Genomic DNA, 21,784 nt, shown 5'->3' with positions numbered 1-21,784 from the left:
CACTTACTGACTGACATTATCCTGTCCGGTCCTTTCATGCGAGAACACACACACACACACACACACACACACACACCACACACACACACACACACACACACACACACACACACACACACACACACACACACACACACACAGAAATATCACTGTGCGGTGGTAGAAATGTGTTGTGGCTGAACCACACGGTTTCACAGGCCTCCCCTCCCCTCCCCTCCCCTCTCCTCTCCCTCCCTCCCTCCCTTCCCCAGGGGAAAACAGAGGAGGGGCCAATGTGGAGCGGAGGCGGGGCGCACGGTGCTACGGCTGAGTGGAAAGAAAGTGGAAAGTGAGAAAATACCTGAATGGACAATCTGGAATAAGTAAGTAGTATTTTTGTGTGGAAATTGTCTTGAAACGCTGCTGCTCGTGCTGCCGGAGCCGGTGGGTTGTGGGAGCTCGTGCGCTGCGGAGACGGAGGGGAGGATTTGGGGCGCCGGAGATCTCCGGTTTCCCCAAACAATAGTCGAGAGGACGCGATGGTCGCCGTCTCCCTCTCTCCCTCTCCCTCTCTCTCTCTCTCTCTCTCTCTCTCTCTTTTTCTTTTTTTGAACCGCAGGGAAGTTTAGGACCCTCATTGGCCCTATTGTTGTTCCCACCGAGGCCACGTAGCTCTGTTTGAAACGTGGGAGGATTGTTTTGTTTCTAAATGTTACAAGAGGATTTTTATTTTTCAAAAAAAAAAAAAAAAAAAACAGGATTCGGGCAGTGATGCGTCTGGAAGGAGTGAGCGCGTCCAGTTTGAGTGTAGGCCGAAGGGTTTGAATCTGCTCCTCGGTGAACGACTGGTGGGAAATTGAGTGCGTCCATTCATTTACAGTGAGGGCGTCCCGTTTGGAAAAGGAAAGGGGGAAGAAAGGGGAACGAGCATTTGGATAATTTGGCATCAGGACGCGACCAGTGGGGCCTGGGAGTCTCCCATTGTCCTGCCTTCTTTCTTTCTTTCTTTCTTTTTTCTACAACAGCCTCCTTTTTCATTTTGTAGGTCGCACAACTCTTTAGATTCGCCGGCTCCTCGCAGTAAGTTGGCCTGTTGGTGGTAGCAGCCCTTTGTGCGTGTGTAATATTGTTGAATTATTGATGTGGTTTGACTCTTGATCTGTGTAGCTTCAGCCTGCAGCTAGGTTGAGCTAAAATGTGTCCACAGCTTTTAGGTTATTGCACGAATTCAAAGAGAGACAGTGAAATGTAGCTGCAGCAGTGAAAGGCCCCGATTACCTCTGCTTCACTGAGGACTCCACTCACCTACTGGCTCCACAACTTCTCCATGAAACACTGTAGAGGCTGCTGCTACTGTATAACTATAAACTGCTTCCAGTGGGATTTTAAATGTTATTATAGTGATAAAAAACGGGACATAAAAATACCATAAAGTAAATTGACTGTAACAGTGATAGCACAATGATAGCATCGAAGATGAAGAAAGTCTGTTGAGCTAGTTATCTGTAAAGGTTTTGTTGACACACATGCTTTGGAGCCGGAACACCACTGTAAACTTATATTACTGTTTATTGTAAGACTCAGCATGACTCTTTATTTTTTCATTCATCTCCAAAATGACAGAAAATAGTGACAAAGTTTCAGTCACATTCATAAAAATTAGCTTCTTCTTTCAAACCAACAAATCCAAAACCCAAATAATATTTAAAAAAAAAATTATTTCTATTATATTAAGCATAAAATTCTCCCATTTGAGAAGTTTAATCTGATAAAAGTTGGTATTTTTACTTAATGAATGACTATTAATCACAGATAATAATAGAATTATTATCAGCTCGTCATTTCAGCACTGCTGTCCACAGCCTGTCCAGCTGAAGAAAATAAAACTATGATAAATATATGTAAATCAGTGTCCCTGGTGTAGCAACTTACAGTATATCAGTCAGACACGTTCAATGTCTGACTGAAGATGTATTATCAAGTAGCTATAAAAAACTGAAAGCTTAAACCACACAACCGCACAATCAATAAAATGTGTTTTTGGAGAAGCATACCAGGCAGAAGGCATCTTTAAACAAACGAACATTATTTTCATTTTCAATCATGTCATGAAATATAAAAAAGGAAATAGAGAAAATGGGCTTCACAAGTTTTGATAGCAGAAGATGACGTCTTATAAAGTCTTCTTATGTCCAACCAACTATCCTTAGATATTTATAGTACAGTGATTTAAAAAGTATATCATATATATCACATATCATCACATTTGAGACGATGGAACCAGATATCTGACATTTTTGCTCGATTAAAGGACTTAAATGATTGATCGGTCGTTAAAATTGTTTCCATTTCGTTTAATTGAAAACTGTTGTCTGTTACGTCCGTGGATCGTCTAGTGTGACCAGCAGACTCTTCCTTGACGGACAAGTTGTTGTCGACTTTTTCAGATGATATTTTTAAATGCTTCGAGCACCACAGATACAATTTAATTCACCTGCATTGTTTTGAGATGAGGGTAGAATGAAAGTGAAATCACCTGCAGTAGGAAAATATGTTTTTTGATTTGATTTGTCTGAACCGACAACCAAACTTTTATCATGTTTAGAGCTGAAACAATTAGTTGATTAATTGATTAGTCAGAAAATTATTGTTCAAGTAATTTCTATGTCAGGAAATGTACTGGTTCTAGGTTTCTTTGTTCGTTTATAATAGTAAATTCAAAATCTTTGTGTTTTGGACTGTTTGACAGACAAGAGAAGCGATTTGAAGATGTCAGCTTTCATTTCTGGGAACTTGTAGTGGCTGTATTTCACTATTTTTTCTGATATTTTACAGACCAAATGATTAATCAATAAAAAAAATCAGCAGTTTTATCGATGACAGAAAAGAATGTCTGATGGTTAAGACAGTAGGCCTGCGGCTTTGAGAACAACCAGCATGAGTCTTTTATCTGAACCACATCAGTCTCATCTCAGCTCGTTGGGCCACTTCCTGTCTCTGCTATACTTTGTTTGGATATGAAGACAGATTGTACGCAGGGGTCTCTTTGAATCACAGCACTGAGCAGAGGACGGGCTTGTTGATTCAACCACACCCTGTTAGATTTGTACACACACACACACACACACACCTGCTCCGGTTTGCTGGCCATGTGCGCACGAAGGCTGACGGTAGCAGTTGTCTTGTTTTTCCGCTGTTTTTACTGATGTCGTCGCAGGCAGCAGTGGGTGGTGGTCAGTCCTGTGTGTGTGTGTGTGTGTGTGTTTGTATGTGTGTGTGTGTGTGGCCCTGGCACACTGATGAGCCTCTTCCCCTGCTGGAGCCTGGGTGTGTGCACGCTTATTTTCACAGTTGGTATATCAGGCCTCAAATGGCTTTTGAATGGAGCTGGTCATTTCAGAGATGGCCCAGATTGCTTTTCCACCCTGACAGCTGCTGTCTCTGTGCCAGCAGCTCAAACTGTGTGATGACAGCTTGATTTCTTTTTGCCTTTGGGAAAATAGGGGCTTTAAAATCCCACATCTGCGTCTTGTGACTCGATGCATGTTTGCAGCAGAATACCTGATTAATTTTGGTCAGTTTCATTAGTCGTTAATTTGATGGTTTGAATGATTTGTTGAGCAGCATGAAGTTACAGGGCTTTTTTTTGTTTGTTTTTTTAATAACAGCATCTTCACTATTTAAGACTAGAAACAAAAAACACAGATTAATGCAGTAAAATAATAAACCAGAAGGATTAAGACAGAAATGGAAGCATGAAGTCAGACTAGTGGCTGGTGGATGAGGGTTAAAGATTCAGTCAGAGGAAGTGGTGACCAGTTGTCAGTAGATCAGAAATATATGTATATTACTTTTTTATGCTAAAATGGTATGATTGAGGCTGGGCTATTGTAGTAATTTATGAGAATATAAAATGTGATTTTTGGTACTTGAATTAGCCAAACTTCTTAAAAGACTTTGTCGTGACATAAACCAGCCATGACAGAACTTTTCCTCAATAAAACTTCTGCAAAATGAGCAAAATCATCATTTAAATTAAATATGTGATCAAAGAATAAATAAACAAGGCCAATAATCTGTCCAAACTTTACATGGCAAGGAAATGGAAACACATTTTGGTTGATACCCATCCCTGATTATGATTTATCATTATATAACAATCACTGTATTTTTTTGACTTATGGCTGTAATTTCTATCAGGGGTTTGTTTAAAGTGAAGTTTCTATAAGAGGGGCTGCAGCTGGCCCCGAGGACGCCAAGGCCATGTCCTCTGTAATATATCTGGAAATTCACTTTGTATGATTATACATGTTCTGCACATGATGGGTTCTGATGTTCTTTGGACTAAGTTAGATTGTGTTCGAGAAATGAATTGAACCAAAAGCATTTAGTTGTCTCCTCCAGTGTTTGGTTGGTTGGACTTTGGACTCATGACCTCTGTGTTTCACAATAACCTGGCTACAGCTTTCTACAGAAGGAGGCTTATGTACTTGTAAGGTGTGGAAGCAACTGTCTGACAAAAAAATGTTTTTCTGCTGAATGTGTTCAATTGTACAGGAAATACAGGAAACACTTGCCTTTGCTATGGAGTTAATGATGTGAAATGTTTTTACGCTCCCTTTGGCTCAAGCCATAAAACGGTCCAACCGTGGCACTAGTAGGCCTGAAGCCCAACATCCTCACTGTTTAAATCTCAGACCACACACACACACACACACACACACACACACACACACACACACACACACACACACAGATTACTGGACTGGCCTGTTGTTGTATTCAGTCAAGACCTCAGTGAACAAGGGTCATTTTCTTTTTTTAGAAATCAGACTTTCACTTTGAAGCAGAGCTGTGAGGAATTAACAAGTTGTGTGTGTTTATTAAAAAAAGAAAAAGAAAAGAAGAAGAATCACACTACTGTTCAGTTAACAATGGCAGCCTGGGAACAATAGCTGAGTAAGAGAACCTGTGTATTCATGGAGGAAGTTTATTAAGAGTCACAAACAATAACAAGCTGTGTTTTTACAGAGCAGGCTTTATCTTCACTTCTGCTCGGGGCCAGGTATTTATTTGAAATTATTGCCGCGGACTGAAGTTGATGAGACGAGCCCTGTTGTGCTTCATTAAATAGGCCATAGGACACTGGGATGAATGGGAAACCTTATCCATCTCACCACTGGACCACACCTTTTGTAGATCAAGTGTTCTGCCATATTCACACTGAGCAGGCTGACGGAGAGACAGGCGGTTTAACAGACGGGCTCATTACAAAGTGTCAGGGTCAGAGATACCACTGAGGAAAAGAAATGAGGAGCCACAATGCTCAGGGTAAAGGTGTGTACCGGATACTGTGTTTACGTTTTATCCTCCCAAGTTACGCTATACGTTTGGACGAACATCTACTGAATTGCAGACATTATAAGACTCTTAGATAAATGAATTTACTCAAATAACAATTTCCTCATAAAATTGTATCAATCAATTTATTAACCAGCTGGAAATCCAGTCCAGAATTGTCACATCAGGAATCATAACAATCATACCGTGCACTGATAATCAAAGTAAGTTACATTTATGTTTATGGAGGTAAATGTGTTGCTTTATTACTTTATTATGATAAAAACTTCCGGTCATCATCATCCAGCTCTGTTACAGGTCAGACTTCCAGACTATTCAAGTTTTTGTCCCTTCTCATACCTTCATGTAGGCTCTACTTTAAAAGACAACCCTCTCTAATTCTGTTTCATTTTTTTTGGAGCATATGTATCTCATTATGTGAATAACAGGAGGACAAACATAGGCGTCATCCATCTGAAAGATCAATGCTGAGAGTTGATGTCAGTCCTTGAGAATGAACACAGGAGGAGCTTCTTTATGAAGCCTCTAGTTTACACTGAAGCACTCTTCAACCACAGTGGCCTCAAAAGCCCATAATGCACTGCAACCACAAGATTGGATTGTGTTTTGACTGAATAAGAGACCCGAAACTAGTATGTAGATAGTTTCACCATGTAATTATTGTGACCAAATTCTTTCAGTTTCCTCCACAGCATGAAGAATCTTAAATGCTTGAAAATAATCTTTTGTTTTTAAAAGTTTTAGATTTATGAAACAATATAAACATGTAACCCAGTGTGGTGGTAATGAAGTTGTTACTCTTTGGATCACATATAAGCATCAAGATGATGCTGTGGTAATTATTGTGGCACTAATGTTCCTCATACTGCTCCCATCCCTAGGTCAGTTTATACGCATAGAGGCACGCCTTTGATTAAAAGCATCAATTTAATGTCTCATCTCAGTGCAACGCCAAAAGTCATTGTGGGAAATGTAGGAAGTATTTGAGGCAAGTTTAGGTCAAGTGAGTAAACCAGCAAAGAAAATGCAACTATTTCATCATCAAATGAATATTGGAAAATACTGAACAACACATATTGATGGTCCCCAGAGGATGAATCCTTTTGGCTTTACCTGACGTTACCTGTGGTGTCACCAGTGAGCTTAAGTTTCTAGCTGGACACGGGAAAATCAACTAGGTTCTCTGTAGGATGACCTTTGCTCATTTTTTTCAAAAACCTCATGACCCTTTTCACCCACATGAGGTTGAAATATTAACTCTGCACACAACATTTCTCCTAATCTAAGCTGATAAAACCCCTTTTGATTTTAAGGACTTTTCCTTTTAGTGCCGCCCTCAGAACAAACTTTAAAGTTATCCCTGCGATATTTGCTCAGTCCAACGTGTTTGTCTCGCACCTTTAGCGGTCACTAGCAGGGATTTAGGTTTCTATTCTTGGTCTTATAATTGTTTCTAAAGCCCTGAATGACTTTTACCATGGTTGCTAATGAGATAGAGGTTTGACATGTTTGTGTCTGTGAAGCCTGTGAAGACATTTATTGTCACACAGAAGACTGACAAGATATGCAAGAGTCATCATGGCACTTATCATGACATGTAAACAGAATCACACATCTTAGTTTGCATCGTTAAATGTGTGCGTTTCATAGATGTCGAGTGTAGGGGAAGATATGTTGCTGAGGTTAGTCATTTTATGAGTCATCTTGTGGTGTAATTGCTTTGAAATACGGACAGCATTAGTGTAATTGCTTAATTGTTATTTTTTTTGACTGAACATTGAGGCCAGTGATGAATTCAGATTGTTATTTTGGCCAACATTTCTCTGTCTGGGAGGGCAAGTTGCAGCTAAACTTCCACGGAAACTAGATAAAAACACTGTTTAGATTTGGTCTGTTGCCAATCAAGAAAAATCTGCGGTTTGTCTGGGAATCTTATTGTCCACTTTTTCTTTTTTTTGCTGGGACACGCCACTTAAATCTGCTCCTCCATGTGAATCTGTTCTTTAGATGCTTCAAAGCATTTGAGAAGGACTGAGTGGGAGCCTTGAATTTCTTTTATGTTCTTTTTCAGTGTCAGTTCATGCAATTCTTCATTATCTAAAATACAAAATTTGCTCATGTTGCGTGACTTTCAGATGGCAGACTCTGCTGTTGCAGAGTTAACGTGGTCAACATGAATAAAAATGACAGTTTCCTGCATGGTCCTCATTTCAAGAGAACAGCTTATGATGATACACCAGGAAGAGGCTGTTTTTTGGGAGGGGGGACTTTGGAAAACTTTTATTGAAGTAAATACTACAGGGTAAAAATACTCCATCAGTACAAGAGTACACTGTCACAGTAAAACCATTTCCTGTAGTTGCAGTATCACAGCAAAAGTAGCCCACCTTTCGTAGTTACAGTAAAGCAGTAATAGCACTTCCTGTAGCTACAGTCTCAAAGAAAAAGTGTTGTGTAGTTACATCATCACGGATAAGTACTTTCTGTAGATGCAGAACCACAGTAAAATGACTTCTGTAGTTACAGTATCGCTGTTTTTCTTTTTATTTAAGTAGAAAGTGTACTACATTACATGGCAAGTTTAACATCAGTGCAAGGCCCTTAGGAAAACGGAGCACAGAAATAAGGAAAAAAAAGAAGAGGTAGAGGCTGTTAGTCATTGGAGTTTTGTGGTTTGGAAGAAGCATGTTGTTGAGATTTTACACATGGCTGCAGGGCTGCAAAACCTTCTCTGGTCTGGTAGAAGTTAGTGCATTTTGTTAGTGGATGAAGGGCACTTCCTCCTCAGAAGAAAAATATGACTGGAAGACTTTAAAACAAAGGGGGAATGGTTTATATGGAACTCACTGGAATCCCACAGGCAGCCTCGCTGTCATACAGTATTTGGCTTGAAGGGAAGTGGATTTTATAGACAATGGTGGTGACGGAGCATAAAAGCCACATTAAGTTAAAGCAGGACCCTGTAAAGACAGTGACGGCAGCTAACGTCCCCCTTCATTTCCCACAGAGGCCCAATCAAAGCCCGCGAGACACACCCTCCCTTTATCAATTAACCAGCGTATGACAGTCCAACATCCGTCATGCCAACACTTTTATTTTGGCGATTTTTCGGCAGCATGGAGAACAGAGTGGTAGAGGGCGGCGTGAGGTCACGTTTCCACGGCAACTGTCAACCTCCAATCCCCCTCCAGCTGAACACCCTCTTTCATCGCCATGGCAGCGGAGAGGCCCCCCGTTTCCCGGGGGACGAGGGGAGTGCGGGAGGGAATGTGAGACGGCGAGAGGGAGGGAGAGGGCAAACAAGTTTAGTGAAAACACAGTAATCCAATATGGCCGTCATTGTGTTCCGACTCCGAGCTAACGGCGGCTCCAGCTCGTTCCTCGGTGAGAGGAGATACAGTCGTGTGATGATTAACCTCGGCTGAGACCTGGAAGACTTGCTATAAGAAGACAGGGCTGAAACTCGAGCCTCGGTTCAGTGGGTCAATGTGTTTTTAGTGTGGATAGATCACAGCGCCCAGTGTGCCAGGGTGAGAGGTTTGATTCTCACAACAAGCACATAGGCTCATATTTTACATCACACTTGTACAGTTAAACTGACTGATGTGCATGCTTGACTGATGTACCCTTCTGAAACCTGATACTAATCCTGATAGACATTGAGGGACTACTTTTTTGTGCTTTCTCGAAATTGGACAATTTTCACACTCAAATTCTCACTTTTATTAGTGATAGTCTCACAGTTTTATTCTTGACAGGCTGGAAAGATTTAGATCATTATGCTACATCCAAAGTTTTCATTTGAACCAGGGCTGAACAATTGGCTGATTAATTGTTGTTCAAGGAAAAGTGCCAAACATTTGCTTGTCATAGCTCCGAGGGTTAGGGTTAGCATGAAAGGATCTGCTGCTTTTCTCCTTTTTATGTCTCCGTAAATTGAATATATTTGGATTGTTTGTTTGGATGAAATAAGCAATTTGAAGGGATCACCTTGTGCTGTGGGAAGATGTGATGTGTAGTGACTTTTTTCTTTACATTTCACAGACAAATCTGTTAATATAATTGAGAAAAATAATCAACAGATGAATCAATGAAGAAAATAAACATTAGATACAACCCTAATTTAAGACCACCTTAAAGATATATACACAAACACCACTTAAGAAATAAACCATACTATTGATCTTTGCAGATCAATAGTGATTGAAATGGCCCTGACAATATCTAGTAAAATGCCAGCATCTGCCCAGTAAATTGGCAACACTGGCATGTCACTGTAAACTGTGTTTATAATTGATACAAGTTCAATCTAAAAGTGTAACCCTGTAATGACATAAACAAATCAACAGAAATGAATCAGTTATAAGTTTGATAATTGGTTCATAATTCTAGAAACAGCTTCAAGATAAGTTTGCAATGTTCATCTTTAATGATTGGATTTTAATATATTCTCTTGAGTATTTACAATGGCGACCATTTTCTAGATTTTATTGACTCACCAATAAATTCTTAGAAAAATAGTTGCATACATAATAGTTGCAGCCAAAGTTATGTTGCACTGAAGTTGTTTGAGGATGAGCTGCTTTGATGATTGGTGATAAGACGATACTTTGGTTTTCAAAGCTGTTGTTGTGTCCTGAACTTATTTGCAGATTAAGGAACTGCAGTAGCCTTTCAAAGGGAAAATAATAGATTTTTTAAATCTTTTTATTTAATTTAACTTTGCTTAAAACATAGTGTAACAGAAACATAAGTAAAAAGGAGTTTTAATGTCAGTGAACTGACTCAGTAAAGTCAGATACAAAAAGCAATATCTATCTTAAGTTTGCTAATATTATAGTTTATAGCCATAAGATATTTTCCAAACCAGGGCAAATAAGAGTGTATTGAAGAGAACAAGAGTGTGTTTTATTGCCTCTGAATGTAACTTTCATGTGTAAGAGCAGGGTTGTGTTCTTTAAAAAGTTGGTCTCACTGTAAACAATTACATTCCTTATTTTTACTTTGTTTTGTTAAATGTACTGTGTGAATGGCTGATATGAAGGAAGTGCTGCAAAGTGATGTTTATCTTGTAGATTATACCCAGAACAGGATGCATAATATGAAAAGGAAGTTTTGCCAAGTTCAGAATAGACTCTGGGGAGCTTGAAGTGTATCCATCTAGATGCTCTGCTGTGATAGTGTTTGGAAATGCGAATCAGGAAGTTCAATGAGAATGGTTTGTCAGATGAAAGGATGCATATAAACCCTCCTCTGTATTTTTTGTGAAGTCCATTCACTTCACATGTATAACCAGACACTGATGAGGATGTTTTGAGTCATTCATGCATACACAGTGTAACACCATAATCTAAAACAGATAAGAATATTGACAGCAGTAATGAGATCCACAGCAGATACTGATGTGAAAAAGGTTTTAACCAACTTTCTCTCCTTTTCCCATCTCTTTCAGATCACGGCCGCCTCAGCTCTCCCCTGCTGCGAGTCTCCTACCCACCATCCTCTCCCATCCCTCTTCCTCCTCTTCTCCTCCTCTCCGTAGCCTCCCCCGCTCTCCCGACTCCCTTCTCCTGCTCCCTCCTCTTCGGCCTCCAAGATAGATTCCCTCAGGAGTAAGGTTGACCTGCTCAAGCTGCCCCTGGCTCTCTCCACCAAGTCCATCTCCGAGCGCAAGAGCCAGCTGGGAGGAGTCGGCGAGCAGCGCGGCACGGGGGGTGGAGGAGGAGGCGGGGCTCGTAAAGCCCGCTCACCGCCGACCCGAGACATGGACAACGAGTCGCAGTACTCGGGTTACTCATACAAGTCGTCCCACTCCCGGAGCTCCCGCAAGCACAGGTGGGTCACAGAGGTCACATACATGACATCATTTTAACCTCATCTTTCTCTGGCTGGTATTTTAGCAGCAGCCATTCACTGTGTTTATGTTCAGAAAGTTCGTGTGTATGTGTTGTTTTAGTTGGTGGGATCTATTGTACTTACCCAGTATACAAATATGTGCCACAAGCAGGTAGCCTGGAGTATCTTAAAAAGTTCCCAAACAAACCAGAAGATGACATCATTTCTTCTTTCTGTTGACAAGTTTGAATATCAAAACAAATTATGACATAAATTACACTTCCCGAGATTTGTTAAACAGTGTAATTAGATTATCAACAAGAACTCTGCCTTTTTCTTGAGTGGTTATTCACATGTTCCCAAATTAAATACACATTACTTCTAATTAAAAATGATATCGGTTATAACAGGGAAATGGTTGATTTTCTAAGTGATGCAGTTACATCAGTACGTGGTGCAGCTGTGTACAGCTGTAGCTGGAGGCTACATGGTGGCAGCTGCTTCCCCACAAAGGTGATAACACAGATTTTTGTGCCTTGTTTTTCGAATGGGACTTCAAATGGATCTCTGGTTATGAAAGCACACTTGACAAAAACTCCATAATTGAACAGTAATCAGAATGATGATTTACAGCATCGCCCTGGGTAAATGTTGTTACCAGGAAACATTCAGATCTGGTGTCTCAGTCATCTGGTACCATGTGCTGTGCAGAGAAACAGTGTCACAAAAAAAAAAGGACTATATCCCTTGACAGGAACACTCTGCAAGCTTTCTTTCTAAGATCTTAACCTGGTACTTGAAGACGTTCGTGGTGTCTGTGCTCTAATGAATCCTCCCAGAGAGTAAAGTTTTTGAATATTTCCATTCAATGTTTCAGAATAAAATCAACGTAATTATAATGACCATGAGGGAAAAAAAAACATAAAAAAAAACATAAAAAGAATTGTGTGTGTGTGTGTGTGTGTGTGCGCGCGTGTGTGTGTGTGCGCGTGTGTGCGTGCGGGTGTGTGTGTGTGTGTGTGTGTGTGTGTGTCTTCCAGGGATCGGAGGGATCGTCATCGCTCTAAGAGTCGAGACAGCAGCAGTCGTGGAGACAAATCGGTCACCATCCAGACGCCCGGAGAGCCGCTGCTCGATGCAGAGTCAACCCGCGGAGATGATCGGGTCAGTCGCACTGTCTGTCACAAGTTTGTTCATCTGTGACCAATGAAATAAAGGCCAGCAGCTCAGATCTCCGGTGTTTGTGGAGATGACAACTGGAGCTCCAAAGGGGTTAAATTCTTTGTTTGGTACTTTAACAGCTACTTTGTTTGCTGCAGTATCTCGGTGGATAAAGATAAATTTCCGTCCTATCCCCTTAAAGATGGGAAGGACACTTCCTGTAGAAGTGTGTTTTTACACTTACCTCAAGTGTGTTTCTCAGGAGCTGTCAGTCATTTCACTCCAATCCTCGCGTGTCCCGTCAGTCACTGGGGAGCAGCAGGTGTTGACATTTGTATAATTGAGTCTTACGACATGGAAGAGGCAGTATTTTAAGTAAAGAGGCATGTTTTCATTAAGGAGCCTTAGGTGACATTTTTGTGCCTAGATGAAGGGAGGAGGCGTCTTTCTTTAAATAGTCTAGAGGCATTTGTATTTAAGCTTTAACCAAGCAGTCGCCCTCTCTGGCTCCAGTGCGGGGCCATGAATGCAACATGGACACAAACAACATGGATACTGAGGGGCTGAGGATGTTTAGGAGTTGATTCCTCTCATAACTTTATAAAACATTTTAACTTTAGCTGCAACGATTAGTCGATTCATTCATTTGTCGACCAACAGAAGATTAATCAGCAACTGTTTTGATAATCTAATAGGGATTTTAGTGCTTTTGTTTAGCGAAATTTGTATTTGCCCTTTCCAGATTCTGAAATATGAGGATTTGATGCTTTTATTTGTCACACATGACAGTGAACTGAATATCTTTGGATGTTTTACTGTTGATCAAACAAAACAAAACATGGAGAAATTATAAATAATATAAATAGATTGAAATAAAATTTCTGGCATTTTCTGATAAAACAATTAATTAATTGGAAAAGAATAATTGTCAGATTGATCGATAATGAAGATAATTAGTTAGCAGCAGCCCTAGCTGAGGATGTTATCTAATAATATAATTTAATATAGTTTCTTTTTAGATGAAGGGGTGAAACGTTTGAATGAAAAGTTTGCTCACCTCTTCCTTTCCTCCTAAACGAACCTTTCATTTAAACAACCACAGATTTTCTGCCTTGGTGCAGAAGAGATTATCAATATTTCTAAGTAATTGCTTGTCTAGAAAATGTCAGACAATAATGAAGAATGCCAAACACATGTTCCATGAGCCTGAGATCTTATGATAAAACAGTCTGAAAACCCAGTTACTAAATATATAATAAATGTAACACAAATCCTCACATTTGAGAAACTAGCCCTTCAGGACTAGTGAGATCTAATAAATGATTTTATCAAGTGAAAAGAACAAACATATTCTGGTAAAAGCTTCAAAGCTTCTTTGTTCATTAGAATTTATTGCATTATAAATTAAAACCAGTGAGCCGTTGTATTTACTAACGCTGTATCAGACAGTAAAAACTCATTTCTCTCTCCTGGTCTGACAGGATGATAACTGGGGAGAGACGACCACGGTCGTCACCGGCACCTCAGAGCACAGCATCTCAAACGAGGACCTGACCCGCGTCTCCAAAGAATTGGAGGAGTCAACTCCACTGGAGTGCAAGCGCTTCATTGGCCCCGCCCTGGGGGGCTGCCTGAGCTTCTTCGCCCTCGTCACGCCTTTAGCCTTCCTCATCCTCCCGCAGGTCCTCTGGCGTGACGCCCTCGAGCCCTGCGGCACGCCCTGCGAAGGCCTCTACGTGTCCCTGGCCTTCAAGCTCCTGGTCCTGCTCATCTCCTCCTGGGCGCTGTTCCTCCGCCCTCCTCGCGCCACCCTGCCGCGCTTCTTCGTCTTCCGCTGCCTGCTGATGGTGCTGGTGTTCCTGTTCGTGGCGTCGTACTGGTTGTTTTATGGCGTGCGGGTGCTGGAGCCCAGGGAGAGGGACTACAGGGGGATTGTGGAGTACGCTGCCTCGCTGGTGGACGCTCTGCTCTTCATCCAGTACCTGGCTCTGGTGCTGCTGGAGGTCCGGCACCTGCAGCCGGCCTTCTGCCTTAAGGTGGTCCGGAGCACGGACGGAGCCAGCAAGTTCTACAACGTGGGCCACCTCAGGTTAGTGAGACCGACAATATGTCAAGTTCACTACAAAGTTCTTAATACTTATATTGTTATACAAGTTGGGAAAAAAAAGAATTTTAAACAAAATATGAGCAGGTTTTATTCTGTGTATCGTCATTATATTGACAATAAAGAATTTAAGCTTGTTGACCTTTAGAAACACCATAATATTGGTTAGAAATCCCATTAAATAGACACACAACCTCTTGACCTTTAGTGGCCTCGCAGCCAGAGATATGACAAATTTAATTTCTCAACAATCCTAGCTTTCGACCCGTGCTTTCAAATCAAACTGACCCTTTTTGTCTGTGACTTATACTGGTTTACACTTCTGATTGATTTCCCTCTGTCTTAATATCCTGTTCCAACATCCTGTTTCAAAAACAAGGACATTATATGAAGGAAGTGTTGTGAGTTAACTCACAAAATTTCAAATCCTACTCAAAGGGGCTTTAAAGTTACAGTTTTTTCCATCAGGGATTTTATTAGACTATGAAACTCCTCTTATTTACAACTGAGAAGGATATACAGTGTCTACTATGTGTGCACACTGCACATGTGTCTCTGCATGTCTGTTTCATAGCAAGTGCGTCCTCATATTTAGACGGTTTTATGTATTCCTGTATAGAGATGAGCATTAATTTATAGGACAGTTAGACCTGCCTTACATACTGTTCCAGTAAAGTAAAGTAAAGTGTTTGTTTGACAGCTTGGACAACTGATTTGAGATGTTGGAAGAAATTCAACAAAGTCCATTTAAGCTTATTTTTTCTGCTTTGGAAGCTTAAAGGAACATAAAAGAAACATCTGAGCAGGAGATAAACCTGTTTGCAGTCACTCCCTGCTTAGATAAAATTATAACTGATTTTAGAAATCACACTGTCATTCAGTATTATTGCAGTGTATAGTCTGTTTTTGTCCAGTCAGCAGCTGAGGTTGGACCAGCACTTACTGACTGACTCTGTGTTGTAGTATCCAGCGGGCGGCTGTCTGGGTGTTGGACCGTTATTACAGCGACTTCCCCGTCTACAACCCTGCCCTGCTCAACCTGCCCAAATCCATCCTGTCCAAGAAGATGACCGGCTTCAAGGTTTACTCCCTGGATGGTAAATACACCGTCATGGTGGCTCTGATGCCTCTTTTCTAATCCATCGCTCATCATTTTCCTCAGTCGTCACCTTCATGTGTTGACCGCTGTTTGACACATACAATGACACATGTCGAGGCTGAAACTTTAACCACTTAAAATTGTCACCGAAGGTCGATTACAACGTTTTTTGTTTTTTACTCAGATCTGGATGAGATTAATTTCACCTGAAACTACTTCACCGTTAGAGTCCATCCACTAATTCCTCTCTCTGCACGTGTTGTTGTCTTGCAGAAAACACCACCAATAACTCCACGGGTCAGTCCCGGGCCATGATAGCAGCTGCTGCCAGGAGGAGAGACAACTCCCACAACGAGTTCTACTACGAGGAAGCTGAGATGGACCGCAGGATCCGCAAACGCAAGGCCAGGTCAGATATGTGTTCAGTACTTGGAAGTGATTCCCTGTGGTGTGTGATTCACGGGGGCGAGTGTTTCACAGGAGACCGACTGTGTGTGCACACAGAGAGAGAGAGAGCGAGAGAGAGACACTTCCGGACAATATGTAGTCTCACTACTCACTACTACTGTGTGTGGAGAGAGGGAAACACACGACCATAGTGTTGTTTTTAGGCTGAACAGTCGATCTGTCTCAATTTGCAAGGTGTAGTTTACACCATGTTGCCAGAACAGTGGGCGTTCAGGGCATGCACAGAAACAGATTCAGTGTGTTTTGTGAGCACAAACGCATGAGCACGTGCTAGTTCAAAAATGATTTATGTTTTTGTTCAGATCTGATCTTACTCTCTCATTTCCTCCTCTGACATAACACATAAATCAAACATTAGCCCATTTGTTTCCCAGTTGAAACAAGGGGAAGAAACAAGAGCGGACAAGGAAGAAGAAAAACTTCTATTTGCTCATCACAGATGTATTGTGAACGACATACAGTATCTGTCTGCTGATGAGTAATGAGAAATAGTAGTAGAAACATTTCAAAGAGCTCTGACAGGTTGATTATTCAACTGTAAAACATCCTGCACAGTACATCATTTTGAGGCACCCTAAAAATGGTTGTTTTTGTTACGTGTTTGAGAAAAAGTGAGAACCACACTGTCTCAGGTTATTGCAGGTAATTCCCCACTTCTCTCTTCCTCATCATCTCTCTACTGTTAAGTCTCTAATAAATCTATAAAAATGACAACAGAAACATATCTAGTAAATGATAAGAGACTAATTATGGTCAGTAAGGATGTTTTATTGAGTAAAAACAATAGCATTATGTAGGACATGAAAACACAGTCTACATTTTCATTAGAAAAAAAAAAAACCAAAGCAAACAACAAAAAAAAACCCAAGAGAATAAAAGAACGAGTGTCCAATATAAATACACACACAAGAAAAATACACACTTCATAAACCCTCCCTCCCTCCCTTCTTCTGGAGAGGTTGCAAGGGAAAATAAGAACAAGAGGTGAAAATAATAATAATATGTTTTTTAAGTAACAGACAAGGGCTTGAATCCTTATTTAAAAAGATATCAGCGTGTGTGTGTGTGTGTGTGTGTGTGTGTGTGTGTGTGTGTGTGTGTGTGTGTGTGTGTGTGTGTGTGTGTGTGTGGCTCTGCTGAGCTCAACTGACATAGCGAGCATGCATGTTGTGCTGACAGATATGACTGAAATGATATTGGCAGGGTTTCCTGCAGATATCAGACATATTGATTTGGCTGTCGTGCTCGTGAACAACAGGTTCACTTTGACCTGTATTGAACCCGTCTTGGGGCTGTCCCATGGGTGCCTGTTTGTGAATGAATAAAATCACTCAGTCAGTTTCAGCCAAGAACCTCCTGGGAAACTTTGGCAGCTGCTGCATCAAATTACATAGTTACATTTTTTTTTTTACAGATTCTCAAGGTGAAATGTGAAATGTTTTCTGTTTCTGATGGTTAATTCATACAGACACCAGCTAAAACATGTTTACATTCCTGCTCAAGCTATTTAAGTGTTTTCTCACAAGACATGTTTACCAGAGCACAGCCGACATATGGTGTTGTTTACCTCTTCCTTGTCTTCTAAGCTCCACAATCACTCAGTTCTGATTGAACAAAGCGTTTTGTTGTTTACAGACCGTCTGTTGAGAAATAACCACACAGCCGTCAACATCCGTCTAACAATACTTCTGTTTTTTGCTCCCAACTCTCCAGGTTGGTCGTGGCGGTGGAAGAGGCCTTCACACACATCAAGCGTCTCCACGAGGACGAGGTCGCCTCGTCCCCCAAACACCCGAGAGAGGTGATGGATCCTCGGGAGGCGGCTCAGGCCATCTTCGCTCCGATGGCCCGGGCCATGCAGAAATACCTGAGGACCACCCGTCAGCAGGCCTTCCACAGCATGGAGAGCATCCTCACACACCTGCAGTTCTGCATCACACACAACATGACGCCCAAGGTGAGAGAGTGTGATCACTGTAGCTATGACAACCTTTGTTATCTGACTTCTGTGAGGCCCACGGGAGCGTATACGCTTCCAAATTTCACGTTGTCTTTAGAGCGTCCTTACTCCGCGACCGTTTGAGCTAGAGACATTTTTTCTCCTTGAACTAGACGATCGGCGATTTCTGTCAAGCTCCTGTTTGTCCGTGTGTCGTCACTGGCTTCGGTCGATACACTTGACCTTTAAAGTTATGAAATATTTGGAGTAGTTTTACTTTTTTTTTTTGGCACATTGCTGCTTTCTGTCTCAATTCCACATTCCTATTGGCTCCAGTGGGAACTGTCACAGCCAATCAGAGTGTCTGATTCAGAGGCTTGTCCTGCCTTGGCTGTATACCCAGACTGAATGGGAGCAGTGCTGTTTTACTCTGAGCTCAGAGTGAGGAGAGGTTGTTCTGTGTTTATTGCAGTGACAGCATAAAGACAGAAGGATGTGACCAGTCACATATTTAGTGCAGCGGAGGATTTGGAGCTGGAGCAGACAACAAATGCCCATAAACACTGCTCCAGAGAAATCATGAACAGATAAAGATAGAAACTTCTAATAAATTCTTTTTTTAAATCTTTAAAATAAGGAAAAATTGTCTGAGGTTATGCTGATTCTGAATATGTGTAGCACTTGGTGAAACTTTTTAAAAATGACAATTTTATTAGGAAAAGCACAAAGGTGTGAAAAAACCTGGGCCTGTTAGGGCGGCCCAATGGATCACAGCATCCACAATATCAAACGTTTTCATGGTAATTAACCTCTCCCTTTCCTCCCTGTCAGGCCTTCCTGGAGCGTTACCTCAGCCCCGGCCCCACCATGCAGTACCAGCAGCAGAACGGCAGGGGGCGCCAGTGGACTCTGGTGAGCGAGGAGCCCGTGACTTCGGCCCTGCGTCAGGGTCTGGTCTTCTCCCTGCGACGCCTGGACTTCTCCTTGGTGGTCACAGTCACGCCGCTCCCCTTCCTGAGGCTGGGGGAGGAGTTCATCGACCCAAAGAGCCACAAGTTTGTCATGAGGCTGCAGTCGGAGACCTCGGTGTGAGACCTCGGTGTGTCTAAACCAGGATCGCTGATGTGCGGGACACGTGGAGGCCTTGTGGTCCGTTCTCGTCCAATCATTTCCCCCCTGTCTGTGACAAAGAAAAGGAGTGTTACACATGTGACGCCTCCTCCTGTTTTTTTTTATCATCACAGATGCTCTGATATCAAACTGTGATCAGCTCAACGATTGTCTAAACCTGGAAATAAACGGATGCCTTGACTTTTTCTTTCTCTGTGTTGTGAAGTATTTGTCTTTACAACACGCTGTAAAAAAACAAAACAAAACAAAAAAAAAAAAAACCTTTTTTTGTAAAGGGGAATTTTTGTCCTTTTGCCTCTTCTCTCACTGTAACCACTGGACTACTTACTGTGCTGACTCAACACATGAACACCAGAGGAGGGTGATTACATCATAGTCGTCACGTCCTCTTGCTTGTGTCTTATACGAACAGACCAACGCTCAGCTCTGACTGCAACGCTGGTGTACCACTGCCTCTCGGTTCCCTGTTGGTGTATTGTTTTGTTTCACATGACCAGGACTGTTTTTTATATTAGAGGGTGTGACTTTTTTTTTTTACTTACAGAATGTAGCATTATGTGCATTGAATTAACACATTGCTTTTCTGTGGCCTCAAGGCCCAAATGTCTTTTTATCTCACTGTAAAGAAAAATGGAAGTACATTCCTCCAGTTGTTGCTACTCCAGACTCTGTATGTTCACGGTTGTCTAAATATGCAGCTTGAGTTTTATTCTACACTGGCATTTTTACTATTAATATCACACGTTTTAACAGGAAATCTGAACAAAGATCCAATTTACACCTGGTATTAACATGCGATGTGCACCTTATTTGGATAAGCATGTTAAAGCATGAGTCTGCTATTATTCTGACATTTTCTTAGTGTGAAAAAACCTTTAAAGCTTTCTCATTGGGTGCAATTGCTCAGTTGTCATGGTGAAACATTTAGTAGGTTAGTTGGGTGACAGAAAATGAATTAATTGTCAACAACTTCGAAGAATGATTAAGAATTTGGGTCAAAGAAATTCATAGCTGCAGGTTATCAGTTGTGCGTTTCTGTTGCTTTTCACTGAACTGAACATCTTTTGGATTTTTCGACAAATACAACGTTTGAGGACGTCACCTGAGAAACTGGGACGCACATTTGATACAAATAATTGACAAGACAATAATTGGCAGATTAATCAATAATGAAAATAATGGTTAATTGGAGCTCTGCTGATGTTTTTAGTTGTGGAGGAGGAGGAACAGCCACAGCTGACACTACAGAGCCGGAGTCACAGTCTCTCTGTGAAGTGAAGCAGCTCCGTCTGCTGAGGAAGTTGCTGCAGTTGGACCACAATATTTCATGGTCAGATAAAATAAAAACGACACATACAGCAGTGTCAGTCTCCTGCACATGCTGGTTACACATCTGTCATCTCCCCTTGCCTAATTTGCACATCACCGCTGTCCTGTGGAAACCATGTCTGTCAACTTTTCATGACTGTAAGAGGAACACGCATGAGGAAAGGGATTGTCTCCGCTTTGAGATGATGCTTTTTTTTTTTTTTTTTAGCTAATCCAGTGCTTTGTTCATTAAATGGATCATTTTCTCAGTTTAAAATTTCAGTTTATGTGCAAATGTCATAATTACCAAATGGTTTCCATCGGACAGTGATGATAATGAAATCAGATCATAGTCTGTGCAGGATCAAGATAACAAGGACACGAGTCTGTAATCCAGATAATGAATCCAGATGTGGATTGAATGATACTATCAGGTGTAAATGGGGTCTTTTTTTAACATTGTGCATATAAGGAAATCAGTTCTAAACAGGCAGCTGTAGTTAAACTATGAGCTGACGTGTTATGGTTTGAATTTTTTTTAATTTAAATTTTTTTTTTTAATGCATTTCTACAAACATCCCAAACCAGACGTGTGATTGTAACTCCTCACTGCAGCTCCTCTGCAGCAGTAGCACATCACCGCCTTCGCCTTGTGCCACGAGCTGAAACAAGCACAGTGAACACGCTGCCTCCTCATAACTCTCTCAGCCTTACTCTCCAGATGTTGGAGGAGCAGCCATCGGGCCACATCTGTCCCTCAAACTAGCTCCTCCTCTTCTTCTTTTTTTTTTCCAGGTCCTGAAAACTTACTGTAAAACCCTGAAAGTCGCCTGATGTTGAGACTTGAGCCACTCTGTTGTATCTACCTACACTGTGTTGAGCCACAGCACGACTGACTGTATGCTTTCCTTTCCAGTGAAAATGTGCTTTAAAAAGCCCTTTACATGTCAAAAAAAATATCCAAGTACCAGGTCCGATGTGTATGACATTTCATGAGTGATCAAAATGCAGATGTTTGTTTGTTTTTTTTTTGTTTTTTTTTTTAAATGCATGCTAGAGTTATTTCAGGCTCCAAAACCTTTTTATAATAACTTGTTTTCTATCATTTTTAAGGTGCCTAAGTTATGACGATGCAATTTTCTGAATGTTTTTACTTTTGAAAAACAAGTGGCTTGTAAAAAATTTGTAGATTTGTCTCGTATTTTCTTCCTTTTGGTAACTGTAGCTTGTATAGTGTGTAAGGCGTTTTTCCATTATTAAACCATTTATTCCTTATCAGTCTTCTCTATGTCACTTATTTTGATGCTGTCTTAAATGAGGAAGAAAGTACGTAAGTCGCTTGATTTCTCGGGATGACGACGGCCAGATATATTTTGGTATTTGTGGTTTTTATGACATA

At 41.2% G+C, this 21,784-nt stretch overlaps 1 protein-coding gene across 2 annotated transcripts; it reads left to right on the top strand.

The window, feature by feature from the left end:
• The first annotated feature begins 236 nt into the window (after positions 1-236).
• LOC130178383 (vang-like protein 2) lies at positions 237-21,660 on the top strand. Of its 2 annotated transcripts, none has more exons than XM_056390526.1 (8): positions 237-362; positions 10,793-11,175; positions 12,216-12,339; positions 13,818-14,425; positions 15,404-15,537; positions 15,813-15,948; positions 17,721-17,964; positions 18,778-21,660. In XM_056390526.1, exons 2-8 carry the CDS (start codon positions 11,105-11,107, stop codon positions 19,036-19,038), a joined length of 1,578 nt encoding a protein of 525 aa, XP_056246501.1. In that variant the 5' UTR covers positions 237-362; positions 10,793-11,104; the 3' UTR covers positions 19,039-21,660. The 2 variants fall into 2 exon arrangements, with proteins under 2 accessions (XP_056246501.1, XP_056246500.1); XM_056390525.1 differs by lacking the exon at positions 237-362 and adding an exon at positions 398-1,059.
• The last annotated feature ends 124 nt before the right edge of the window (positions 21,661-21,784 follow it).

Source organism: Seriola aureovittata, chromosome 12 (genome assembly GCF_021018895.1).
Source record: "Seriola aureovittata isolate HTS-2021-v1 ecotype China chromosome 12, ASM2101889v1, whole genome shotgun sequence".
In the NCBI taxonomy this organism is placed as follows: Eukaryota; Metazoa; Chordata; class Actinopteri; order Carangiformes; family Carangidae; genus Seriola; species Seriola aureovittata.
This window is presented reverse-complemented; position numbering and strand designations above follow the sequence as displayed.